Consider the following 23,258-nt stretch of genomic DNA (forward strand, 5'->3'; position numbering starts at 1 on the left):
AAGTCACAAGGAGCTGCAGTGGGAATCCTACCCAAGTTGCCAGGATCAAAGCTTGCTGCACTAACCATTAGGCCACTCCTCCACTCCATCAGACTTGATGGGATAGGAGGTATATTGGTGAATATTGTTTTCTGTGGTGAGTTTTAAGTAGGATACACAGAACTGGAGGTGCAAGGTTTATACTGAGATACTATCCCAGAACCATGCATGCTGCTGGTCTACGACACACTTCCTTGGTTAAGAACCATTGGTCTAGGCACATTCAGAAACACATACTTCCAAAATGATGGCATCAAACTTCTTGAGTGGCTAAAATCACCAAAACTCTGGTTAATGACTTTTGTGCTGGCCCTTTTCTGTATATACTTCCCATGGTCTCAAATGTTGCACGCATTGCACAAAATTTAATGGTAGACCACAGGTTGCCCAACAATATACCTACTACTGGGAAACTAGAGCAAGCTGTACCGTTACAGATTCCTACACAGACGTGCTAGCACAGACCTTCAACTTAGTCGCTCATACAGAACAAGGATAGATCCTCACCTGTTAGAAAATAAGGGGACCACAAAAAACATACACAAAAACTGAAATGGTGACACCCCCCACCCCCCCATCCAATAAAGCTGGACTCTATAAGCAGTGCAATATTGGTACACGAGAAATACATTTTCTCCTGTACTCTACAAAATACAAACACAGAAAATATACACATTTCCCAAAACGGGCACACCTCAATCTTTAAAATGTATTAAATAATATTTTTTCTACCTTTGTTGTCTGGGTATTTTTCCCAGGTAGAGGGAGTCAAATATTGAACCCACAGCGAGAAGGAGAAAGGGAAAGAGGGCATTCTAATGAGTCAGATGCTGGAAGAGATGACAGAAAAGCTGGGTTGGGTTGGGTTGGAGAGGAGAGAGACACATTGATGAGGAAGAGAGGGGAGAAGCTGGACACAGGATTACTGTAATATAGTTTATGCAGGTGTTACCAAATCTGACTTAAAAAGATTACAAACCCTTCAGAACACCGTGGCTTGGGTATTATTTAAAGCTAAATGAAGAGACCATGTTACTCCCCTTCTCAAAAAGCTCTACTGGTTTCAGGTTGAATTAAGAGTTTACAAAGTTTTGCTTCTTACTTTCAAATCTCTCCTTACAGGCCTTCCAGATTACTTGGCTAAACTAACCATTCCCTACTTCAGACTTGTTCTGCCAAGCCCCTTTCGTGCACAATTAGAATCCATCAGGAAGACTGTGTTTTACTTCCTGGCTCCTCACTTATGGAATAACCTCCCTCCTTCACTTAGGACAAAATCCTCTATTTCCAGCATTAAAATTGGCCTGAAAACCTACTTTTTTACATTGGTTTATAATGGATGATTGTTTCCCCTTTTTATGATGATTTGCAATCAGGTGATAGGCTTTATTTTAGTTTTAAGAGAGTCATTTGTTACCAGTAGACTCCCTTTCCCCTTCTTCCCTTAGTATGTGTGTATCTGGTTTTGAATGTTTACTGTCCTATTTTAAAAAGGGTTTCTTTTTTCATACTTCTTTTAGCATTTTGTATTGTACATTGCTCTGGTTTGCATTTACAATAAGGGTGGTTTTATCAAATACCAATAAACATAAACATTATCAGGGTAAATGACGTTTGGATATTGCATTCATTTTGTGAAACAAAGTTTTTAAGATTTGAAATTATGATGTTTAATTATCTGTTTTTATAGAATCATTCTGGAAGTGCTGAAGTTATGATTTTAATTATCAAAATTTCAGGGATGGGTTAGCGACATAAAAAGTAATGGAGGGGGCACAATGCTTAAGGTTCACCTCATTTTCTCCTGGCTGAAAGTACACATGCTATGTGAGCTGGAGTGTACTTTGAGCTGTGCAGAGTAAATGACTGAAAATTACATTCTGACTCTGAACAGGAAATGCCTTTGAAGTTGCAGACTAAAACACTGACCTGCATACATAGAGTTTAGCTTTTGTTTTTCACTTTTAAATGTATCGAATCTTCTAAGATGTACAGTTTTAAGCATACAAGAATACATCACAGCTGTTTGATGTTTGTATAGCTTTAATAGTACAGAATAGTAAAGCAGACTGGTCTTCTCAAAAGTCGAGGCTATGCATATAGGTTCCAGCTTTTTAGTGGAATAAACATTCTTGCCCTCATTTATGTTGGTTTCTGTAGCATTGATACATCATAAATGTTATTTTGGGTTTTTTTCTGATGGAAATATATTTGTCCTCAGTAATTATAAATACAACTTGTCCTTGCCAGTTATAAAAATTTTCCTGTCATTGGTAGGAAATGGCAAAAGCTGAAGGTTTGTGGAATTTGTTCCTGCCAGCTGTCAGTGGGCTCAGCCAGGCTGACTATGCATTGATTGCAGAGGAGACTGGCAAATGCTTCTTTGCTCCAGAAATCTTCAACTGCCAGGCACCAGGTTAGCAAATATAGATTTTTAACAATTTGGTATGGCAAAGAAAGCATGAATACTCATGCATTGAACTGTAATGCATCCTTCTCCCCCTGCGTACATTAAAAAGAATATGGTAGGGAACCTGATTTTGCTGCTTGCTTTTAAACAATATCATTTTTCTGGGACTGTATGGGGGAATTATTCTATAATGTTGTGAAGCCACCTCTGGTTCCTTATCTCCCTGTCTTGTTTTGTATACCAATGGAGAGTGAAGAAACTGGATTTTCACAAAAATAACCATTTTTTCAGTTTACTATATTAAACATTTTATTAAGTTTTCAGGTATAAAACAGTAGTGCATATCACCAACATGAGTGTATGCGGGGGGGGGGGGGGGGGGGGGGGGAAACGGCAAATTTTAACAGCATGAGAGATCTTGGTTTCTTATGACTTTCTATCAAATAACAGATACACTAGAATAGAATACACCAACACTGACCTTTTTTTTTAATTGTTTAAGATTGAGGAGTCTAATGTACCAAAATACTTTTTTTCGACATCACAGAAGACCCCCAGTGGCTTCAAGAGGTGTGCTAAGTGTGGATACATGTTTTCTGCCACGGACCTGCACAGTTGATGCATTGGGTGCCTTGGGCCAGATCATGACCCCTCTGATTGTGATTTCTGTTTTAAAAAAGCAGATGACAACTCAGCAGGTGTGACTGGCTCAAATGGACCATCGACTTCGACACTGGTGGCATCAGCCTCCATGGCTGCTCTCACTTCAGCGTCTACTGGGAGTGCACTGGCATCGAGTGGGTCTCCACGTGCCTCGACACCAGGCACTGGTAGCAGGTCCCAGGACTGGTCAGCATCGGACCCGACACCAATATTGAGGACCCATACGGATTCAGCAGTGTCCTCATCGGCACTGGGGGATCAAGGCTCTATGCATTGGGGGAAGCCCAAGAAACATAAGCATTGATCTACCTCGATGGATGGTGCTGGGAGCATCTGGACATTGGAACCTCCAATACTTGAGAAGCACCTGCGGTGGGAGGTGTGCTCTGCCTCTTTGGAAGAGGTGCCATTGTGCAAGGCTGTTAATCTAGTCGTGAGCCCTTGAGCCCAGGCCGAGGCCTAGTATAGGGTTTTAGCCAAGGCCTGGGGTAGACCAAACAGGCACTACGCACTACCCCAGCCACCAAATCCCGCACATACACAACAACCAACTAGCACAACCAGAAAATGGGAGATAGAGCATTCAGGTGGGCCTCACAGCCTATTGGGAACCCACTCGCACAGAGTCCAAGTGTGCGGGCCTCATGGCCGAACAGGAACCAAGTCATACACTGGGACGGGAGAAAGAACAACAAGGGGTCCCCAAAGGGATAGGAGCACCAGCAACGCACACAGCGCTAGCTAAGAATGCAAGGGAAAAGGGACTGACAGATGTTCCAGTAGGAAACATAAGGCTGTGCAACAGGCAGTCAAGGATAAAGGAAGCCACACAAGAGAACACTCTAGGCTGTACCATACAGCACACAAGAGAAAGGGAAAGCCACCTAAGAATACACAGCGCTAACCTCACAACATACAGGGATAAAGGGAACTGCTATATAGGAATACACAACGCTGCCTCACAACATACAGGGATAAAGGGAACTGCAGTAAAGAAATACACAAGGCTGTGCCACACAGCACACAAGGACAAGGGAAAGGTAAGCAAACAGTGAACATTGCCTTAACACACATAGATCAGTTAAGGAGCAGCGCTCATCAGAAACAGGAGTCAGACACAGCAAAGAAGGAATTAAAGCAGACTAAAGGAAAAGACTGCTTCAAAACACAACCTGCCAGAAGCAGGGCTTACATTGCAGACAAAGGGTTAACACAGACAGGGCCGGTCTTAGCAAGTGCGGGGCCCTGTGCAGACCAATTTGGTGGGGCTCCATCCTAGCCCCGCCCCCACCATAGCTCCGCCCCACCCTAGCTCCACCCTATTGATAAGATTATTCCATTTTTAGAAATTTTTATTTATGAAATTTCAAATAAAGACAAATGAAGCTAAACTTGTACAAAAAAACTGATTGAAATAATAAGCACAATGCTATCATCATGAAACCTCCCCTCTCCAGAAATTATTCAGTTCAAGTCCACTACAATTAGTAGTTCCAATTCTCATAACAAAGGAGAAAATAAGGAAAATATTAAGAAAAGATCCAGCACAGTGTACAAGATATGCCAGGAATGCTTTATCTGCCTATGGCTGGAGAGAGGTTGAGTGACTCGATGTGGTCCCGGTCCGGGTCAGAGCGGAGGCACGAGGCAGAGTTGAGGCACGCTGAGCGGGGCCCTATGCGGTCGCCTTGGTCGCCTCTGCCTAAGACCGGCCCTGAACACAGAGGAAAGGAAAACTTAAACAAACAAACAAACTGGAAGGATACAAGGGACAAACTTACCACAAACAATACAACACCAGCCAAGCAGAGAATAGACCCAGGTGCAGTGTAGTGAGGCAATCAAGCACAAGCTGGGAACATTCACACAGAATCTACAAGCTATGAGGAGAGAAAGGAAATCTCCAAGATAAACACAGCATGCACTAGCACAAACAGAAAGAGAGGAAAGCTGGCTTCAGCTGACAGCAATCAAACACTAAAGCAAGAGAGATAAGGAGAAGTAGGCTTAAGTAGATCAGGTTTCTGCTGCTTCAGCCATCAGCTCAGCCCCTGACAAGCCAATCAGGAGTGAGCCCCAAACATTCCCCTGCCTGTCTAGCAGAATCATAACAGCGGCCAGGTCCCAGCCACAGGTTCAGCACTGACATCTTCTTAGACTGCCTCTGCCTCAGTTCCCATGCCTTTGCCAATGTCCACAGCATGTTTCGAGAGGAGCTGGCGCAATTGCTACAAAGGGCTCCAACTTTGGCATCGAGGGCTCTCGCACCACTGGCTGAACTGCCTCAGGCACTCTCCAAGGCTCCATAAGTGCCAGTGCTCAGATCATCGATGCCAGCACCTTGCCAGGTGTCAGTGTCGATGTCCAGACAGGCAGTACTGCCTTCGACATCAGGGAAGGAAGCTTTCCCGGAGTCTGAGGGTAGGGCTGCACCTTGATGTTCCTCAGAGCATGGACATCATTCTACTAGGCCGAGGCCGGTACAAACTCATTCACCTGCACCTGAGTATGGTGAAGAGTCTGATTTGGACCGCTCATGGGATTCGGATGACGATCCATATTACTTCTTGTCAGAGGACTCATATGCAGAAGCATAGACAAGTTGAGGGCACAGGGGGAGTGGAGTGTGGATTGCTGATGGTACTGGTGCATATTTTAAATGCGACAGATCGCGTGAAAAATAGGCACCTACACCATCAGAAGTCGGTTTGGGGGAGCAGCTGCTCCCCTGGCGGCTCACCTAGCTATGCCTCTGGTCATATGGAAGTTCATCTAATCCCTCTCCTCAAGAGATTTAGATTTATTATTTATAACCTGCCCTTGTCCAGGGCGAGGTACAATATACACACATAAAAGATAAATAAAACATTCAAAGCAAAAACATAGGAAAAAAGTTCAAATTCTAACCTACTTCATAGTTCTTAAGCAGGCAACCAGAATATCCAAAACACAGCCTTATACTTGGCCAGCAGTAGCTGAAAAAGCCATTTCCACCAGAGGCACTCTCTTTCACCAGTTTTGTAGGCAGTAAGGGCTCACACCTAATCAGTTAGTGTGGCAGTGTAGCTGTGCTAACTGATTAGCACAGACACGCCCCCTCTGTGATAAAAAGAAAATTATTTTTTAGCACGTGGATAGGGCGCACACATTGCAAACTCACTGCAGGATGCCTGAGTATGCCCTGTGGTAAGTCCTTTTAAGCTGCAGTAAGCATGCATTAGTGCTTACCACAGCTAGGTATAAAGAGCCTTTATGACATCTTCAAAAGCCTTTTCCATGTGTAAAACAGGTTTTACATGCAGAGAAACCTTTATAAAAGGTTTAATTATAACCACATGTTTAATTATATCTTTATTTTGGGGACATGTTTGTTGAATCTTCCTACTGTAGAGTTGGCTGAGGTTTATTTTAATTTAATTGGGCTCCCATTGTACCTGGTGCCTAGTAAAGTCTGTCATCAAGGTAGGGTCTGCTTCCTGGAGAGCTGGGAATCCCTGAGAAGCACACTTCGTGATTTGAAGCACTGCAAGCCTGAAAGCTAAACTTTTCTGCATTTATATATCTTCAGATTTTTGTGTTTGGTTTGATTCATAGATTCCAAACTGCTCTCTTACCTGTGTGTCCCTCTCTTTATCCTTACTAGAAAAATTTACTGACTTTGCCTCCATCTATCCTGTACAGGAGAGAGGAAAAAAAGCTTCCTTTCCTCTCCCTGGCAGAGCTGCTTGCTCCTGTAAGGCCTCTTTTACAAAGCTGTGCTACCCATTCTCAGTGCAGCAAATGAGAGGAAGCCCATTCAGTTCCTATAGGCTTCCTCTCATTTGTTGCACGTAGGGTTACCATATGGCTCCAGAAAAAGGAGGACAGATTGAGCCAGCCGGGTTTTACTTCCATTGCTTTCAATGGAAGTAATTGAGCCAGCCGGGTTTTACTTCCATTGATTTCAATGGAAAGCAATGGAAGTAAAACCCGGCTGGCTCAATCCGTCCTCCTTTTTCTGGAGCCATATGGTAACCCTAGTTGCACGGGAATCGCTAAGCGCGGCTTTGTAAGAGAGGCACATAGTTTGCTATATTTCTGTCCACCCTCTATTGGACAGTCCTGCTCGTTGATATCCCTTAACATAGTGTTCCTTTTCACACATGTTAATAATATCAACATGACTTTCATTCAGTGCAATATTTGTTGTGCCTTGGTCCTAAGGCAAACCATCTTGAACTTTAGAGCTTGCCCCATCTGTCATCAAATATCAGTAATGAAATATTAAATCAATAAACTCAAAAAGGAATTGACCTCAATTAAAGAAACATCCAGGACTACCCAGTTCCCAGCCAATTAACCACCAGCACTTCCACAAAGAATAAAGTCACAAAAGGAATAGATGGATCACAGTAGGATCAGGAAGATTACAACCTGTTTCAGAGACATTCTCCCTCCCAACCTTTGCCCCTATATAATTCCTTTGCTGCATTGGAATATTATGATGTTGAAAAAAAGAAGTACTGATATGGAGCCGGAGACAAGGAATGTAACTCAATCCAAAGGACATCCCCAAATGAATGACAAATCAGCTAAGAGCAGAAAATTCTTACTGCTAGGGAACTCCATTATATGAGGCATTAAATTAGGAACACAATTCAAGGGTCCCAATCTAGTGAATGCTTTCCAGGATTCCCTGCTGCCAGAAATACCAACCAAATACTGAATATGGTCAGAGAAGAGAGTAAGGATTCAAATACTGATATTGTAATCCACCTGAGGACAAATGGCCTGACCAACAATAGCAAGTTTGGAGCACATTCCAGAAGCTTGGGGACTTGAGTCTTTGGTTAGGACTGTAGCTTTTTCTGACGTTATTCCTATATATGAAAAGGGAGAGAAAAGACTACATAAAACAGAGTATGTTTCTAGACATTTAAACTAGAGTATGGGAGTGACAAAAGGAAGCAAGGAAATTCAGAAAGTCACCCCCAGCAAAAACAAGACAGCAATGTGGAAGGTAATGTTAATATAGAAAACTATTTAAACAACTTACTTTATAAAGCACATGGAAAGTAATGAGTACAAATGCTCATAGTCTTAGTAAAAAGGTTCTTCAAAATTTGCAAGCCCTGATGTTTGAGGCAGACTTGGATATTGTTCCTATTACAGATATATGGTTCAATGATTCCCATGAATGGAATGCGACCATACTGGGCCATAATCTTTATAGTAAAGATAGGGAGGTCCGAAGAGTTGGAGAAGTGATAGTATATGTGAAAACTCAATATCAGAGCAGCTAAAATGCAGGGAACCTGGGGAAAAGAAGAAGCGATATGAATTATCCTGGAAAGAGAAGATAGAATCTGTATCTACACAGGTGTTATCTACAGACCTCCGGCACAAATTGAGAAGCTGGACAAGGATCTGATCTAAGGTTGGAATGAAAGGAGAGGTACTGTTGATGTGGATTGGAACATTCCATCAGCAGAAATTAGAAAGAAGCAGAGATATTGTGGATGCCTGTTAAAGTGCTTTGCTCAGACAAATGGTGATGGAACCCATGAGGGAAGGGGCGACTCTAGATCTAGTGCTCACAAATGGAAGAAATGTTTCCACCGTCCAGGTGGGTGCCCACTTCATCACATGATATAGTTTGATAAGATCAAAAATGAAGTGCAGATGCATAAAACTCAAAGTACTGGATTTCAGACATGCTGATTTTGGTTAAATGGAGTACCTGAAGAAAGAGCTGACAGTATGAAGAAGTGGAAGCTGAAAGCTGCTATAAATATGGCAACAGATCTTTATATAAGGAAAGTACAAAAACAAGAGAAACAGGAAGCCTATATGGTTCTCAAAACAAGTGGCTGAAAAAATAAGGGCAAAAGGCTGCATTCAAGAAATACAGAATACAACAAGAGGATCACAGAAAAGATTGCCGGATTAAACTCAAAGAAGCAAAGATGGAAATATTGTTAGTAAAAGCACAGGCAAAAGAAAAGAAATGGCTAGAGAGAGGTGACAAGACATTTTTCAGATATATTGGGGAAAGGAGAAAGGCTAGGGATTCAATAGTAAGACTGAAAGATGCTGAGAACAACTATTTGGAGAGTGATGAGGATAAAGCAAATGTGCTAAACATATACTTATCTTCAGTGTTCACGGACGAAAATCCTAGTGAAGGACCACGCTCGACTGCCAAGGGTATATCTGGAAATGGAGTGGATATTTCACTGTTCATGGTAGAAAGCATTTATAAACAACTTGAAAATCTGAAAGTGGACAAAGCTATGGGGCCGGATGGGATACATCCTAGAACACTGAGGGAGCGTAGAGAAATCTGGTGGGACCTCTTAAGGATTTATTTAATAGATCTTTAGAGATGGGAGACAGGTTCTTTGAGATTGGAGATGAGTGGATGTGGTCCTTCTTCACAAAAGTGGGGACAGGAAAGAAGTGGGAAACTACAGGCCGGTAAGCCTCACATTGGTGGTAGGAAAAATAATGGAATCACCAGTGAAGGAAAAGTTAGCTTTCTAGAATCCAACAGGTTGCAGGGTGAGGCAAGATGGTTTTACCAAAGGAAAATCCTGCCAAACGAATCTGATTTGATTTCTTTGACTGGGTGACCAAAGAACTGGATAAAGAACATGCGCTAGTTGTAATCTACTTAGATTTCAGCAAAGCCTTTGATATTGTTCCTCACAGAAGGCTCCTGAATAAGCTGAGAGGGCTGACCTTAGGACCCAAAGTGGTGAACTAGATTGGAAATTGGTTGACTGATAGGCGATAGAGGGTGGTGGTAAATGGAATTTGTTCGAAGGAAAGGAAGTTGAGTAGTAGAGTGCCTCGGGTCGGTACTGGGGCCAATTCTGTTTAATATATTTGGGAGAGACATTGCTAAAGGGTTAGAAGGAAATGTTTGCCTTTCTGCAGATGACATGAAGATAGCCAATAGAGTGGATACCCTAGAGGAAGTAGAAACCATGAGAAGAGATCTTCAAAAATTAGAAGAATGGTCAAAAGTCTAGTAGTTAAAAATTTAATGTGAAGAAGTGCAGAGTGATGTCTTAAGGAGCAGAAATCGAAAAGAAAAGTACGAGATAGGAGGTAAGAGATTGATGAGTACAGCTTAGGAAAGGGACCTTGTGATGATGATATCTGAGGATTTTAAGGTGATGAAACAATGTGACAAGGTGGTGGCCACAACCAGAAGGATGCTAGGCTGCATGCAAAGGAGTATATTCAGCAGAAGAAAGGAGATATAGATGCCCCTGTATAAGTCATCAGTGAGGCCCCACTTGGAGTATTGTGTTCAGATTTGGAGGCTGTATCTTGCTAAGGATGTAAGAAGGCTTGAAGCAGTTCAGAGAAAAGTGACGAAAATGGTATGGGGTTTGTGCCACACATGAAGAGACACTTGATCTGGAGGAAAGGAGAGATGGGATGATATGATACAGAAATTCAAATATTTGGATTTGGATATTTGAGATGGTGGAGATGAAAACGGTAACATAATTTAAAAATATGTGGGATAAACACAAAGGAATCCTGTATGGAAAGAATAGAACCAAACAAACTTAGCAGTGATTAGATGGCAACTCCAGTAATTAGGAAGCAAAGCCAGTGCTGGGCAGACTTCTATGATCTCAGCCCTGATCATGGCTGGACAGGTTTGGATGGGCTGGAGTGGGGCTTCATGCCCACTTCAGTAGTTTGGGAACAAGGCCAGTGTCAGACAAACTTCTACTGTATGTGCCCTGAAAATATGCATATGTGGCATCACATCATACCTTTATGCTATGAGGGGTCCTTTTACAAAGTCGCAGTAAAAAGTGGCCTGCAGTAGTATGGGTGTGTCTTTTAAGTGCACGCTGGGCCATTTTTTTACCACAGCTGGGAAAAGGGTTATTTTTTTAATGGGCCGGGAAATGGACCTATGCTAATATTAAAACTAGTGCGCGTCTATTTACGACCTGAGCCCTTACCGCCACCCATTGACCTAGTGGTAAGGGCTCACATGCTACCTACATGGTAACCATGCAGCGCGCGCCAACGTGGGTGTGCTGCCGGTTACTGCCAGGAACACCCCAATGGAAGAAAATAGAAAAAATATTTTACAACGGGATTCAGCACGCTCCAAACTCGGAATTACTGTTGGGTGTACACGCTACCCCGACGGTAGTGCTAATTGGGCTCACACTACCTGAGTGTTAGCCCTCCCGTGCCTTTGTAAGAGAGCCCCTCAGTCTATCTTGTTGGGCAGACTGCTGTCATCTACTAAGTTACTATGAATCTTATTGTAACATTATATAATCTCCATTGGGACATTTTATATTAGATCATGTTGTAAAAGTCTGTGAGCTCCATTCTGCAACATTATAACAAAACAAGATAGATCAACTAGTTAAAGTAGAGTTGAAAAAGTTTAAATTCAAGATGATGAAGACTTAACTCTTTCAATAACTGAGCACAGAAGCTCAACAATTAAAAGCTTTTGAGAAACCTAAAAAAAAAAAAAAAATGCTCACTGCTGCTGTTGGCTATAATGTTCCCAGTGCTAAATCTTTTTCCAAAACTATTCAAGGTAGTTGCTGAAATGCCTTGACGCTAGAACCTTTTTAGAATTACTATGTTGTAATTCCCCTGAAGAGTGGGTGGGTGAACTTTCTGGCATTCCAAAATTGTTTTTATGTTCAGCTGTTTTTACCCTTTAGGCTCTTCAGTATTGATTTTTGTTTTGTTTAGATTATTTAATTGTATACTTTTTAGTTTGTCTTAAATTTATTGTTCTGTTGTACACAACTGAGAATGGTAGATCGTGCAATCTATAAATCTTTTTAATAAATAAATATCTAATCATGTGATTTCATGGCACTTCGGTAACCAAATATGTACTGTTTTGTAAATGTTTTTAATTACTAACAGATACAGGCAACATAGAAGTGCTCCATTTGTATGGAACTGAGGAACAAAAGAAGAAATGGCTGGATCCTCTTCTGAAGGGGGAATTTCAATCCTGCTTCTGTATGACAGGTAATAAAACAGATCTATACCTTTCGATTTTTATTCAGTAGCCTGTGGGATAAGTATTAATGACTTTAATCAATTCTTAGTGCATGGGCTTGCACATAATTAAATCCATTAGCTATCACTGTGTTTGACATTCCTTACCAGAGAGATCAAGAATTAAATATATATGGAAACTAAACTATAGTACTATGAAGTTTGGTTCGGTAGAATCTGATTTAAGCAAGTTGGAGCAGTCAAGAAGTTTGTAGTGTTATGAGTGTTATCAAAAAGTGAAACTGGTAATTATCTGTCTGAAAACAGCACTGTTTTGATGGTCTTTCCTAAGAAAATGCCTCATAACCTTGTCAGTAGAATAATTTACTGTAATTGGCATTTCTCTTGCACAAACACTGTAAAAGCCTGTACTTGAAAGAGAGTGAATCATCAAATTTATCCTAATTTCCAAAAAGAACTTGTGGGACCATTGTTGCTTTTTACCTCCCTACCGCTCCCTCTTAAGCAGTCCCTTTTGGATCTCGCTTTATGTTTTAATAGAAGAATGGTCTGTAAAGCACTTTTAATTGAGATGTGTGTTCATTTTGAAGCACAGAGTATAACGTCCATTTCTGGTTCATTTCATTTCAAATAAAATAAATGGGCTTGGGTCCTGAATAAAATGAAAACCATTAGTTTTAATTTTGTTTTAAGTTCCCATTGATCTTGATGGAAGACAGTGGACCTTTAAAAAAAAAAACACCCCAGCACGGAATCCTCGTGGGGACCTTACATGGGGACCCACAGGTCCTAAGGCATTGAGGGGTCTTTTTACAAAGGTGCACTAGCGTTTTTAGTGTGTGCTAAAAATAAGCACGTGCTAAATGTTAGAGACGCCCATATAGTTCTATGGCGTCTCTAGCGTTTAGGTCAGACTAAAAACACTAGCGTGCCTTTGTAAAAGGACCCCTTTATATGTAGATAGTTCAGTTCGGTACTGACGCTATCCAGATAGTTATGGCAGCCTTTTTACTGTTCTAACTTTATCCAGATAGTTATCTGATTAGTCGACTGGATATCACCACTAAGTGAAGATTTAGGAACGTGCAGAATGATATTTTAGCATTCCTGGGTGGTAAGTCTATCAGGTCTGACATGTAGGCTGGGGCATCTCCGTGAATGATTTTCATATTTTCAAAGCACTTAGCCTTCCAAAGTTCCATAGGTTTCTATGGAACTTTGGAAGGCTAAGTGCTTTGAAAATATGCGGACTAGGGAGCATATTTTACAGTGAGTGCATACAGAATTCCCCCATTATAAGGGTTGGCATCTCACCCTAGGTATGAAATCCCCTACCACCACCACCGTAGCCACAGCAGTTTCCCATGCACCTTCCTACAGACAAATGCTGTTGTGAGACAGGTACTCTACCCCATTCCCATGGAGCACACACACACCTGATCCACCTTTTTGAGCCCCTCCCCTAAAACTCACTCCATCCATCTGTATTCCAGCACCCCTCCCTACTCACACATACAGCAGCCACCTTTTACCAGTCCCCCACTTGCCTCATTTTCAAATATTTGTTTTGCACAGAATCCCCCTGGAGTAGATAATGCTAATTATTTAATTGGGGTCACTTTTGAAATCCTGTGGGACTCGGTGGTGATGCAAGCAAGAGGCAAGTCATGAAAAAAGTCACAAAAAGCAAGATCTTCAAAATGTACACAACTCATCATACACCAACATACCGTATTTTTCGGACTATAAGACGCACTTTTTCCCCCCAAATTTGGGAGGAAAATGGGGGGTGCGTCTTATAGTCCGAAAGTAGCGATTTCCCTCCCTCCCGCCCTCCCCCCGAGTTCGGGATCGCCCTCCCCCCGGCACTGTCACCACTTCTCCCTACTCACGTCACGCGATCTTCCCTGGTGGCCTAGTGACGTCGGGGCAGGAAAGAGCCCCCTTTTTCCTGCCCAGCGCGCTGCTCTCCGTCCTCCTGTATGCAGCCTGACGGTCTTTCCTGCCCCGACGTCACTAGACCACCAGGGAAGATCGCGTGACGTGAGTAGGGAGAAATGGTGACAGGGCCGGGGGGAGGGCGATCCCGAACTCAGACAAGACGCACCGGAGCACCTAGGTTTTAGAGGAGGGAAAAAGGAAAATTTTTTTTTCCTATTTCCCTCCTCTAAAACCTAGGTGCGTCTTATGGTCCGGTGCGTCTTATAGTCCGAAAAATAAGGTAAATACCTCATGGGGTCATTTTTGACCCCTCTGGGCCTTCTAGGGTTAAAGATATTAGGAAATATTTTTGATCCATTAATCACCATGGAATTGCAAGCTAATGCCTTAGACGCTCATTTTCAAAAGAGAAAATCATCTCAAAAGGGGCAGATGGATGTTTTTCCTGCAAAACATCTAAATCAAAATTTTGAAAAGGCAGAATTGGGACATTTTTCACTGAGTGCATCCAAATAGCAAGTGGGCTTGTTGGAGGTGTGATTTGGGAGAGATTTGGGCGGGCTTACAATCTGGATGTTTTTCTGCAATAATAGAATAGAAAAAAAAGGTCCAGGGCAGGAAAAATGTTTTATCTAGACCTGTTTCAGTCACGACTAAGTCTGAAAAAAGGTGCCCTAACTGACCAGCTGACACTGGAGGGGTGAAGGCATGACCTCTCCTTAATTCCCCAGTGGTTGCTGACCCCCCTCCTACAGCTCCATATATTATGGTCATTCCTAAGAAGGCAGCAAGCAAGTAGATGGAGTAGCCTTGGGCAGTGCAGTGGACAGTGAACAACGGGACCAGGTTCAATTCCCACTTTAACTCTTTCATTTCAGTATAAATGTGCGAGCCCTCCTGGCACATAGAAATACCTCCTGTACGTAAATATATAAGTGATCTGCAAGCCTGAGGACTATTGTAGTGGTGGACATTTAGGTTTTCTCTGTCCCTGGAGGACTCACCATACAATATGAAGGAGTTTAGGAGGGATTTGTACCTTGGTCCTTCTGTGTGAAGTTCACTTCACTGACCACTAGGCAGCCCCTCTGCAGTGCTGGGCTGTCTGTGTAGCCAGTTCACTAGGAATGCTGCCAAACAGACATCCCTATGTCTTGTTTTTCTATGATTTTCCTTGGGACTTTGTTTTTCGAAAATGGTAATTACAGATGAATGCGTTTAGACCTTTTTCTGGTTTGATTATGGTAAGGTTAACTAAAAAAGGGGGCAAGATGACCTCGTTTTTCACTTTCAGCGTTTTTTACTTTCCGCACTAATTTCAGCATAATTGCAGGTACCCTGAGAGAACACACAGCGGGTTGATTTGCGATGTTACAAAAAGAGTAAGATGGTTTCGGTTTTTTTTACTTTCAGCGCGTTTTTTATTTTCAGCGCTAATTTTAGCATAACTGCATGTACTCTTAGGGGACACAGAGCAGGGTTTATTTGCGATCATTTATAATACTAGGATTCATAAGAAACATCTTGTATGGTACCAGATGTTATAAAAGATAGCATATGTAATTGAATACTTCACACAAAAACAGAAAGCTTTGCTAAAACAATGCAGTCATTTGACCTGTGTATTGCTTGTTCCGACGTCAATTCAAAGAATATTTTCCCACACAGCTTTACTTCAAATTGAGACACTACAGCTTCATTTCAACACCATCTATTAAATGACGAGTAAGTTCACCGGTAGAATATACATTGACAACATCATGTAGTTCTGTGCACAAAAATAGCTCTTTTCACAATTTATAAGGTGTTACCTGTTGGGCACTTATCCTTACAAAAATCAGTTTTTCAATATTATGAAGCACCTATACACTATATCTAACGCATTATAATATTGCATTACTATAGTACCTAGAATGTTTCTGCAACAATCTTTCAATAGTATGCCCTGTTGTTTCTATGTTTCTACAATAACCTTTACATAGAATGCCATGGTGTGTCTTTGTTAACTGATACATGAATATATTTCCTTTATTAGACACAACGAGTGAACTCTAGATCACACAAGGTAACAGCTTTTTTCATCCAAACACCAAGAAAGACGAATTCCCATACACATATTATCTTTCTCTCCCTTTGTAGTTTTTTATTAAACAAGAGCTTGCCTATCACAGCATAACTCTATTCCTCATTCCGAATATGAATTCTCTATACATGACTGCTTAATCTACTCGGTCACTTATGAACTTTAATGCAATACCACTTTGTATTTCTCATTCCAGAAATTGCGATCGCCATTATGGAATAATGTAAGCCACATTGAGCCTGCAAATAGGTGGGAAAATGTGGGATACAAATGCAATAAATAAATAAATAATTTATATGAATTTTGCATTCTGTGAATGCAAGACATCCCCCCTTTAAAACAAACAATATGCAGCTCACAATATCTTTTTTTTTAATTGTTTATAAAAGCCTTTCTCTTACATTCATTTATATTGAAATTTGTATTTATAATTTTATCAGTATTTTTATTTTATTTCTCATCTCATTTTAATCAAAACATTTTACCTATTACTGTGTCGATAGGCAACACTATATTGGTCTTATGTCCATTTTTTAAATATATTTTTATATTGTTTGTAATTAGTACCCTTTAAAACAAACAAATATGCTGCTCATAATATTAATCTAAAAAATGTTTATAAGAGCCATTTCTTTATAATCATTTGTATTTATTTATATTTGTATTTTTAATTGGTATTCTTATTTGAGCTCTTATCTCTTTCTAATCAAATTCATACCAAACATTGTGTTGATATTTATCATTATATTTATTTGATGTCCATGTTTTTACCTTTTTTTGTATATGCTTTTCTGTAAATTTACTTTTTTATATGCTTGTTTGTAATTAGACTCCTGATGCAGGCCCCTTAGGCCGAAACACAGCTGTGTCGAGTCGTGTTCACCAATCAATAAAGTTTTTTCACCTGGAGCGTCATCCATTTTTTAGTCCACTTCGCTGTTTGTTCTACTGTCTATATCCCTGCGAAGTTTTGTTTCTCCTGTTTTTGCATCATTATCAAATAGTGTTGTATAAATCATATAACAATCACTGTCTTGTATGCATCATAGCTTTAAAAAAATACCGGACAAGGGCCCCTTGTTTTGCCTCTGGTACATCAGAGGCATATTCCAGACACCAAAGTTTCCTGGGGTAGTTTTCATAGCAGATATATGTGCCTACTTGTGCTTTGAAAATCTGTCAGTCTGCACTGATCAAAAGTATTTGGATACTTTTCCTCGTACACACAGTCACAGAATTATCCTTTAAGCCATCGAGCCAGTCCAGCTACACACGTACTTTGTGACTAATACTGTTGTATTCATAAAGGAACAGCGTGCAGACTGACCACATCTTGAAAGCTTTCCTGTCACGTCAATAAAGACTATTTTCTTGTGATTGTAAACAGGAGGGAGCAATGTGTTCATAAGGAACTATTTCAGAAAACTAACTGGTTCTATTTATTTATGATAGCTGAGTTCTAGTTACATTAAAGGGGCCTACGTTATTCCAGTGTAGCCAGTCTCTACCCCCCTTTCATTTCGATGGGGCCAAGGGTAACCCCAGGGGCAGGTACACAACTTATTTAGTAGTTATCTGTGGCTAAAATGTGCAGTACCTCAAAACCTTTCCCCTTAGCACACACAGACTGGGATAATGGTCCCCTGAAGGCTAGCTCCTTACTAAAGGTTAAAGGGTCCATATTCAGCAGCAGTTATATGGGTAGGAACAATTCCTACCCAGATAACTTTCAAATCATCCAGTCTAGCACAGATTTTCAGTAGCACTTACCCGAGTAGTTCAGTGTCTAGGTGGAGCCAGGAGTTACCCGGCCACCATATTCAGCGGCAGTACCGGTTAACTTAAGACAGAAAAAGGGCTGCCCAAAATTAATTGACTAGCTATCCGGGTATGATGGTGACTGTTGACAGTACCCAGATAACTCCTGGTGACTGCCTAATGCCAGATGTTCAGTGCTAGTATCCGGATATGGCATGGCATTGAATAGAGGGGGTGTAGAAAAGCCCATGACAGCCATTTTTTTTTAAATGCTAACTGCCATGGTTGCAGTATTGACCCAGAAGCCTTTTGATAGCCACTCATATTCAAAAGTGGAAATTATTGGCAGCGGCTGATCTTGGTACAGATGTTTTGAAAATAGTAATTATATGATCTTCTCCAACTGTACAAATATATACAAAAAAACAGGGCTTTTTTCAGGGGGTACTTGGGAGTACTGAGTACAGGCACCTTTTTCATTGCTTGCTAAAACCGATCTATGGTCTTCAAGTATTAATGAAAGAGCCAGGTTCTGGATACAAGAACTCATAGATTTTCTGGTTGGTTGCATGGGGCCTGGCTATTGTGAGGTATGTCCCTCAGTGATTACCTCACTCCTGAAGGATGGCCTGGCATTTAAGTACCATCACTTTTTTTGCTAGAAAAAAATGCACTAACAATTAGAATGCTATAAAAATGATTCAGACAGGCCATAAAAACAAAGTACATAATGGCAAAAAAGTATCAAACTTGCTTAAATGTTTACAGTCCTTAGTCTCCTCTGAAGTATGTTCTCTCCTCTTACATCTCCTGTATCCTTTCACTGATAGATAGGTTTTGAACCCTCTCTGCTTCTTTGCAAGTGCCTTGTCACTCTCGGGACTTTTTATAGCACAGCCTCCTTCTAGTTACTCTTTAAGTATAGTCAGCTTTTAGGTTATGAGATATATCCTCTCTTGAGAAGCTTATTCTCCTCTTACTCTTCTTCTCCCTTTTCTTACAAACTGTGTGGTCTTTCGATGTTTAGAAAAGTTCCTTCTCTCTAGGACATAATTCTCCTTGTTCCTTAACAAATTCTCTTCATTCTTAATCTCTGTGGACTAGGCAAGTAGGATGTTCTCGGGGCTTGGGACCCACATCCTCTCGTGTGGGCTGTCAGCAAGTACTCACACTGTTTCTGGGTTCTGATCCTTACCCCTGATTGGATTTGTAACTGGTTGCAGCCTCCCTCTCTTTACTTCTCTTTATGACAGAATGAGATCTCCTTTCCACTCCTTTAGGCACCTTGTGCCCCAGGGTTCAAGCAAGTATCAGGCTTACAACTTCCTGCACTGTATTTATGGGACAGGCACTTCTCATCTCTTTACTTCTCCTTTTTAGCCAAACTCTGATGAGTCCCAGGGTGGGAAAACCACCACACTTCATACTACATCTTTCACTCTTCTGGATTCTTCTATGGGAGCATGACCAGCTTTTCCTCCTCTCTACCAGATCCCCTCTAATAGGGGTAGGAAAGAGCTCAGACTCCTCCTTAAACTCTGGGCTTTATGCTTCTGTTCAGTTCTTGATCTACTGCTATCAGGCTGCTTTTCCTGGCCACCCTTTCATTGATTTGACTGGTGCTACTCTGGAGCCAGGGACCCAGAATGCTTCTTCTGCCACTGCATAGGAAGGCACATTGTGACATCCTGCTGCACAATCACTGATGTATATCTTGTAATGCCAGGTGTTAATGTCCCATTTCTCTTTCCAGAGCCTGATGTTGCATCAAGTGATGCCACTAATATGGAATGCAGCATTAAGCGGGATGGAGATAGTTACATAGTCAGTGGCACAAAATGGTGGAGCTCAGGTAAGTGCAAACAGGCAATTGGGGGTAATTCTATAAAGAAAGTGTTAATATTTAAACATCAAATATTTGTGTAAATGCCCTGAATGTGGACATATATGCATAAATGCCAATTATCTGACTGCACACTATTCTGTAAATATGTATCTATCTTCGTTAGCACATAGTAACATAGTAGATGACGGCAGGAAAAGACCTGCACGGTCCATCCAGTCTGCCCAACAAGATAAACTCATATGTGCTACTTTTTGTGTATACCCTACCTTGATTTGTACCTGTCCTCTTCAGGGCACAGACCATACAAGTCTGCCCAGCACTATCCCCGCCTCCCAACCACCAGCCCCGCCTCCCACCACCGTATAAGTCTGCCCAGCATTTTCCCTGCCTCCCAACCACCAGCCCCAGCACAGACCGTATAAGTCTGCCAACACTATCCCCGCCTCCCAACCACCAGCCCCGCCTCCCACCACTGGCTCTGCCACCCAATCTCGGCTAAGCTCCTGAGGATCCATTCCTTCTGAACAGGATTCCTTTATGTTTATCCCACGCATGTTTGAATTCCATTACCGTTTTCATTTCCACCACCTCCCGCGGTGAATGCAGGTGTGAATGTGAATGCAGATGGGCATTCACATGGGTGAAGTCTAGGCAGGATGTGCAGTTAATACAAGTAATTTATAGACTACATTGGGGCTCATTTTCAAAACACTTAGACCTACAAAGTTCCATAGGTTTCTATGTAACTTTGTAAGTCTAAGTTCTTTGAAAATACGCCTCTGTATCTCCCAAATCTAGGTGTGAGCATCTACACCACTTCTATGGCTGACATAAGTGTTCACACCTAAATGCATATGTTATATACCTGGTTACACTAGTATTCAATAAAGGAAAGTAGGTTCTTGCTTGCCTTTATAGAGTAGGCACCACAAAGATGTCTTCTAGATGCCTAAATTTAATCGCCCTTTTATAGAATTGCTCTCCACATGTTACATAAAACATGGATTTTGGTGCCTTTGACCCTCCTTCTTGACTATATCTACAGCTGCAAGAAAGATCAATGGGTTTTGCAGATGGATAGCTGAGAAGGGACCCTGTATTTTGTAAATTACCAAATACTGCTGACTTTGTGTGTTAAATGGTAGAGGTTAATAGATCACCCAGTCTTATCCAGTCCTTTGGTGGATCAGTAGCGGGTACTTCTCGGCAAGCAGTGAACTGTTCAAGGAAGCAACATTAAACATTCCACTTCAAAAGGACTTTTTAAATATGCTAATAATAAATTAAGTTGTTTATTGGAGAAGCCATTTTGAATCAGTGAGAACACAGCTATGTGCTGCATGTTCCTGTGATACCGTTTTAAAGAGAAATTATCATAAAACCACAAAATAAAAGAGACAGAACTCCTTGCCTTCTACTTCAGGTGCCAACGATCAGAAGCCCCATGCTGTTCCAAAAATAGCTCTGGAACAGTGCGGGGCTATAACGCCCCTATGATCAAAGCTATCAGCATGCAAATTTATGCATGCTATTAACTCTGATCATAGGGGTACTTCTGCGGGAGGATTGTGCGTGGGCATGCGTCCAAGGTACAATCCTCCCGCAAAAGTTGTTTGACAGGTTCGGGTTGTCAAAAGCCCAGAACTGTCAGACCTAAGCTTCCCCCCCAAACACAAAAGAACCCAGATGGTTCAGTGTGACTGCTAGCTCCACCCTAACATTGAAAAAAGTGGCCTGGTGGTCCAGTGGGGACCACTAGCCCACCCTCCCTCCCTTCCTCCACCCCTCCCAGCACCCACCTCACATGGCCTACCTCGTTGTCCGTAATTGGAGAAGGGAGGTACTAGCAGTCCTGCCTTCCTCTTTGGGTGCCTCCTCAAAATTTTGGTGCACTGCTGGGCGGGGCTTAACCCTTATATGGAATTTAAGGCCTGCCCAGCTCATCCCAGGATGCACTGGGCAGGGCGCCGCAATTTTGAGGAGGTGTCCGAAGAGGAGGGAGGGACTGCTAGTCTCTCCCTCCTCCAACTACGGACAACGATGTAGGCTGTGGGGGTGGGGGCAGAAGGGACAGAGAGAGGGCTAGTAATCCCACTGGATCACCGGGCTATATTTTTTTAAATGGGAGGGGGAGCTAGCGGACCCACTAAACTACCAGGGTTCTTCAGTGTTTGGGGGGGGGGGGGGTTTGGTTTGACAGGTCTGAGAGGAAATCCCGGACCTGTCAAACCTCTTCAATGGGTCTCCCCCATTCCTCCTTTGCTGGCAAACCCTAACACCAGCTCCGTCATTAAAAGGAAAGTGAATTACAGTTATAAAAGAACAAACCATTCAAATTATCAATGATTTTCTTTGCCTATTCGAGTATATATATTTTTAAAATTTGTGACACAGAACATTTGCTCAGGCTCAGAGGCCCCATGCTGGCATTTCCTCTTACTCCTGCACTTAGGCAGGTGAATAGTGGAGGCAGCGATGGGAAAAAGGAGGAGAAATTCAGGATAGGGGGAGCAAGAAAAGATTGAGTCAAATGCTGGTCGTAGAGGGGAGGAGGAAGCAATAAAAAGAGGGAGCTTGAAGATTGGATGATAAGGAGGAGGGGTGAAATTTGACTGGATTGAGAGGCAGAAAAATAAAAGGAAGAAAGCTGAACCTGAAAGATCTATGCCAAAGATGAATGAGGGGGAGAAAGTGAAGAAGACAGAGGAGAGAAAAGAAATGGCAAATGAACAAGGAGGACCCTGCTCAGCAATCTAGGACAATAGAAGAAAGAAGAACCAGAGACTGGGACCAATATGATTAGAAAAATGAAATCACCGAACAACAAAAGTAGAAAGAGTAATGTAGTAATATTTTCCATTTAGTGATTAGAATATCTGTTTTAGGAATGGTCAGCTGCTATCTTTATATTTTGAACAGTGGAAGTGTGCTTCTTGCACAACGTGGCTTCTTGGTGTTCCAGGTTCATTTTTGTCTACATATTTCTATTTTTAGTTTGTGGCCATTTGTTCTGTATTTCAGAAGTGTCTATTTGTGTTCTGCCTTAGGGATTGAGGCCAGGTATTCTCTTAGGATTGAGTATCTTTAGGGATTTGTAGGAATCCAGTTTACTTAATTTTCTCAGTAGGTGTATTGATGAGCTGGGCTAACTGCAATACTTACGATGCTGCCTTTTTCTAGAAAGGTCCTTGCTATTATAGAATGGTAGATTTTGTTCTGTAGGTACTGAGTGACATTTGTGGGATTATGTATTAATTCATAATGTGTTTGCTACTTGAGAGGGATAATGTTGCTGTTACTGAGATACAAAAAATGGTCTGATTCTAGTTTAATGGTGAATTCTATGGGAAAATGCTGTAGTTTTGCTCTGTAGCTATTGTGTGAGGAACGGTGACGTAGCCATGGAGGCCCACCCAGTAACAGCACACCTATGATGTGGTTGGCGGGGGATCCCTAAACCCCGCCAACTGAAAACACTCAACACCTCTCCCTCCCGCGTACCTTTTAAA

General features: G+C 41.8%; 1 protein-coding gene across 4 annotated transcripts in view; it reads left to right on the plus strand.

Annotated features, from left to right (window-relative positions):
* The window catches only part of ACAD11 (acyl-CoA dehydrogenase family member 11), a 305,211-nt gene that overhangs the window by 85,445 nt on the left and 196,508 nt on the right, over window positions 1-23,258 (plus strand). For all 4 annotated transcript variants that reach the window (XR_003942519.1, XR_003942520.1, XM_030206676.1 and 1 more), the window contains exons 11-13: window positions 2,317-2,455; window positions 12,023-12,130; window positions 19,657-19,755. Coding sequence is in view for 2 of the 4 variants with exons in the window: in XM_030206676.1 (XP_030062536.1) it covers window positions 2,317-2,455; window positions 12,023-12,130; window positions 19,657-19,755 (346 nt within the window). In the remaining 2 variants the exon portion in view is untranslated. The remainder of the gene's footprint in view (window positions 1-2,316; window positions 2,456-12,022; window positions 12,131-19,656; window positions 19,756-23,258) is intronic.

The sequence above is a fragment of the Microcaecilia unicolor genome, chromosome 1 (assembly GCF_901765095.1).
Source record: "Microcaecilia unicolor chromosome 1, aMicUni1.1, whole genome shotgun sequence".
In the NCBI taxonomy this organism is placed as follows: Eukaryota; Metazoa; Chordata; class Amphibia; order Gymnophiona; family Siphonopidae; genus Microcaecilia; species Microcaecilia unicolor.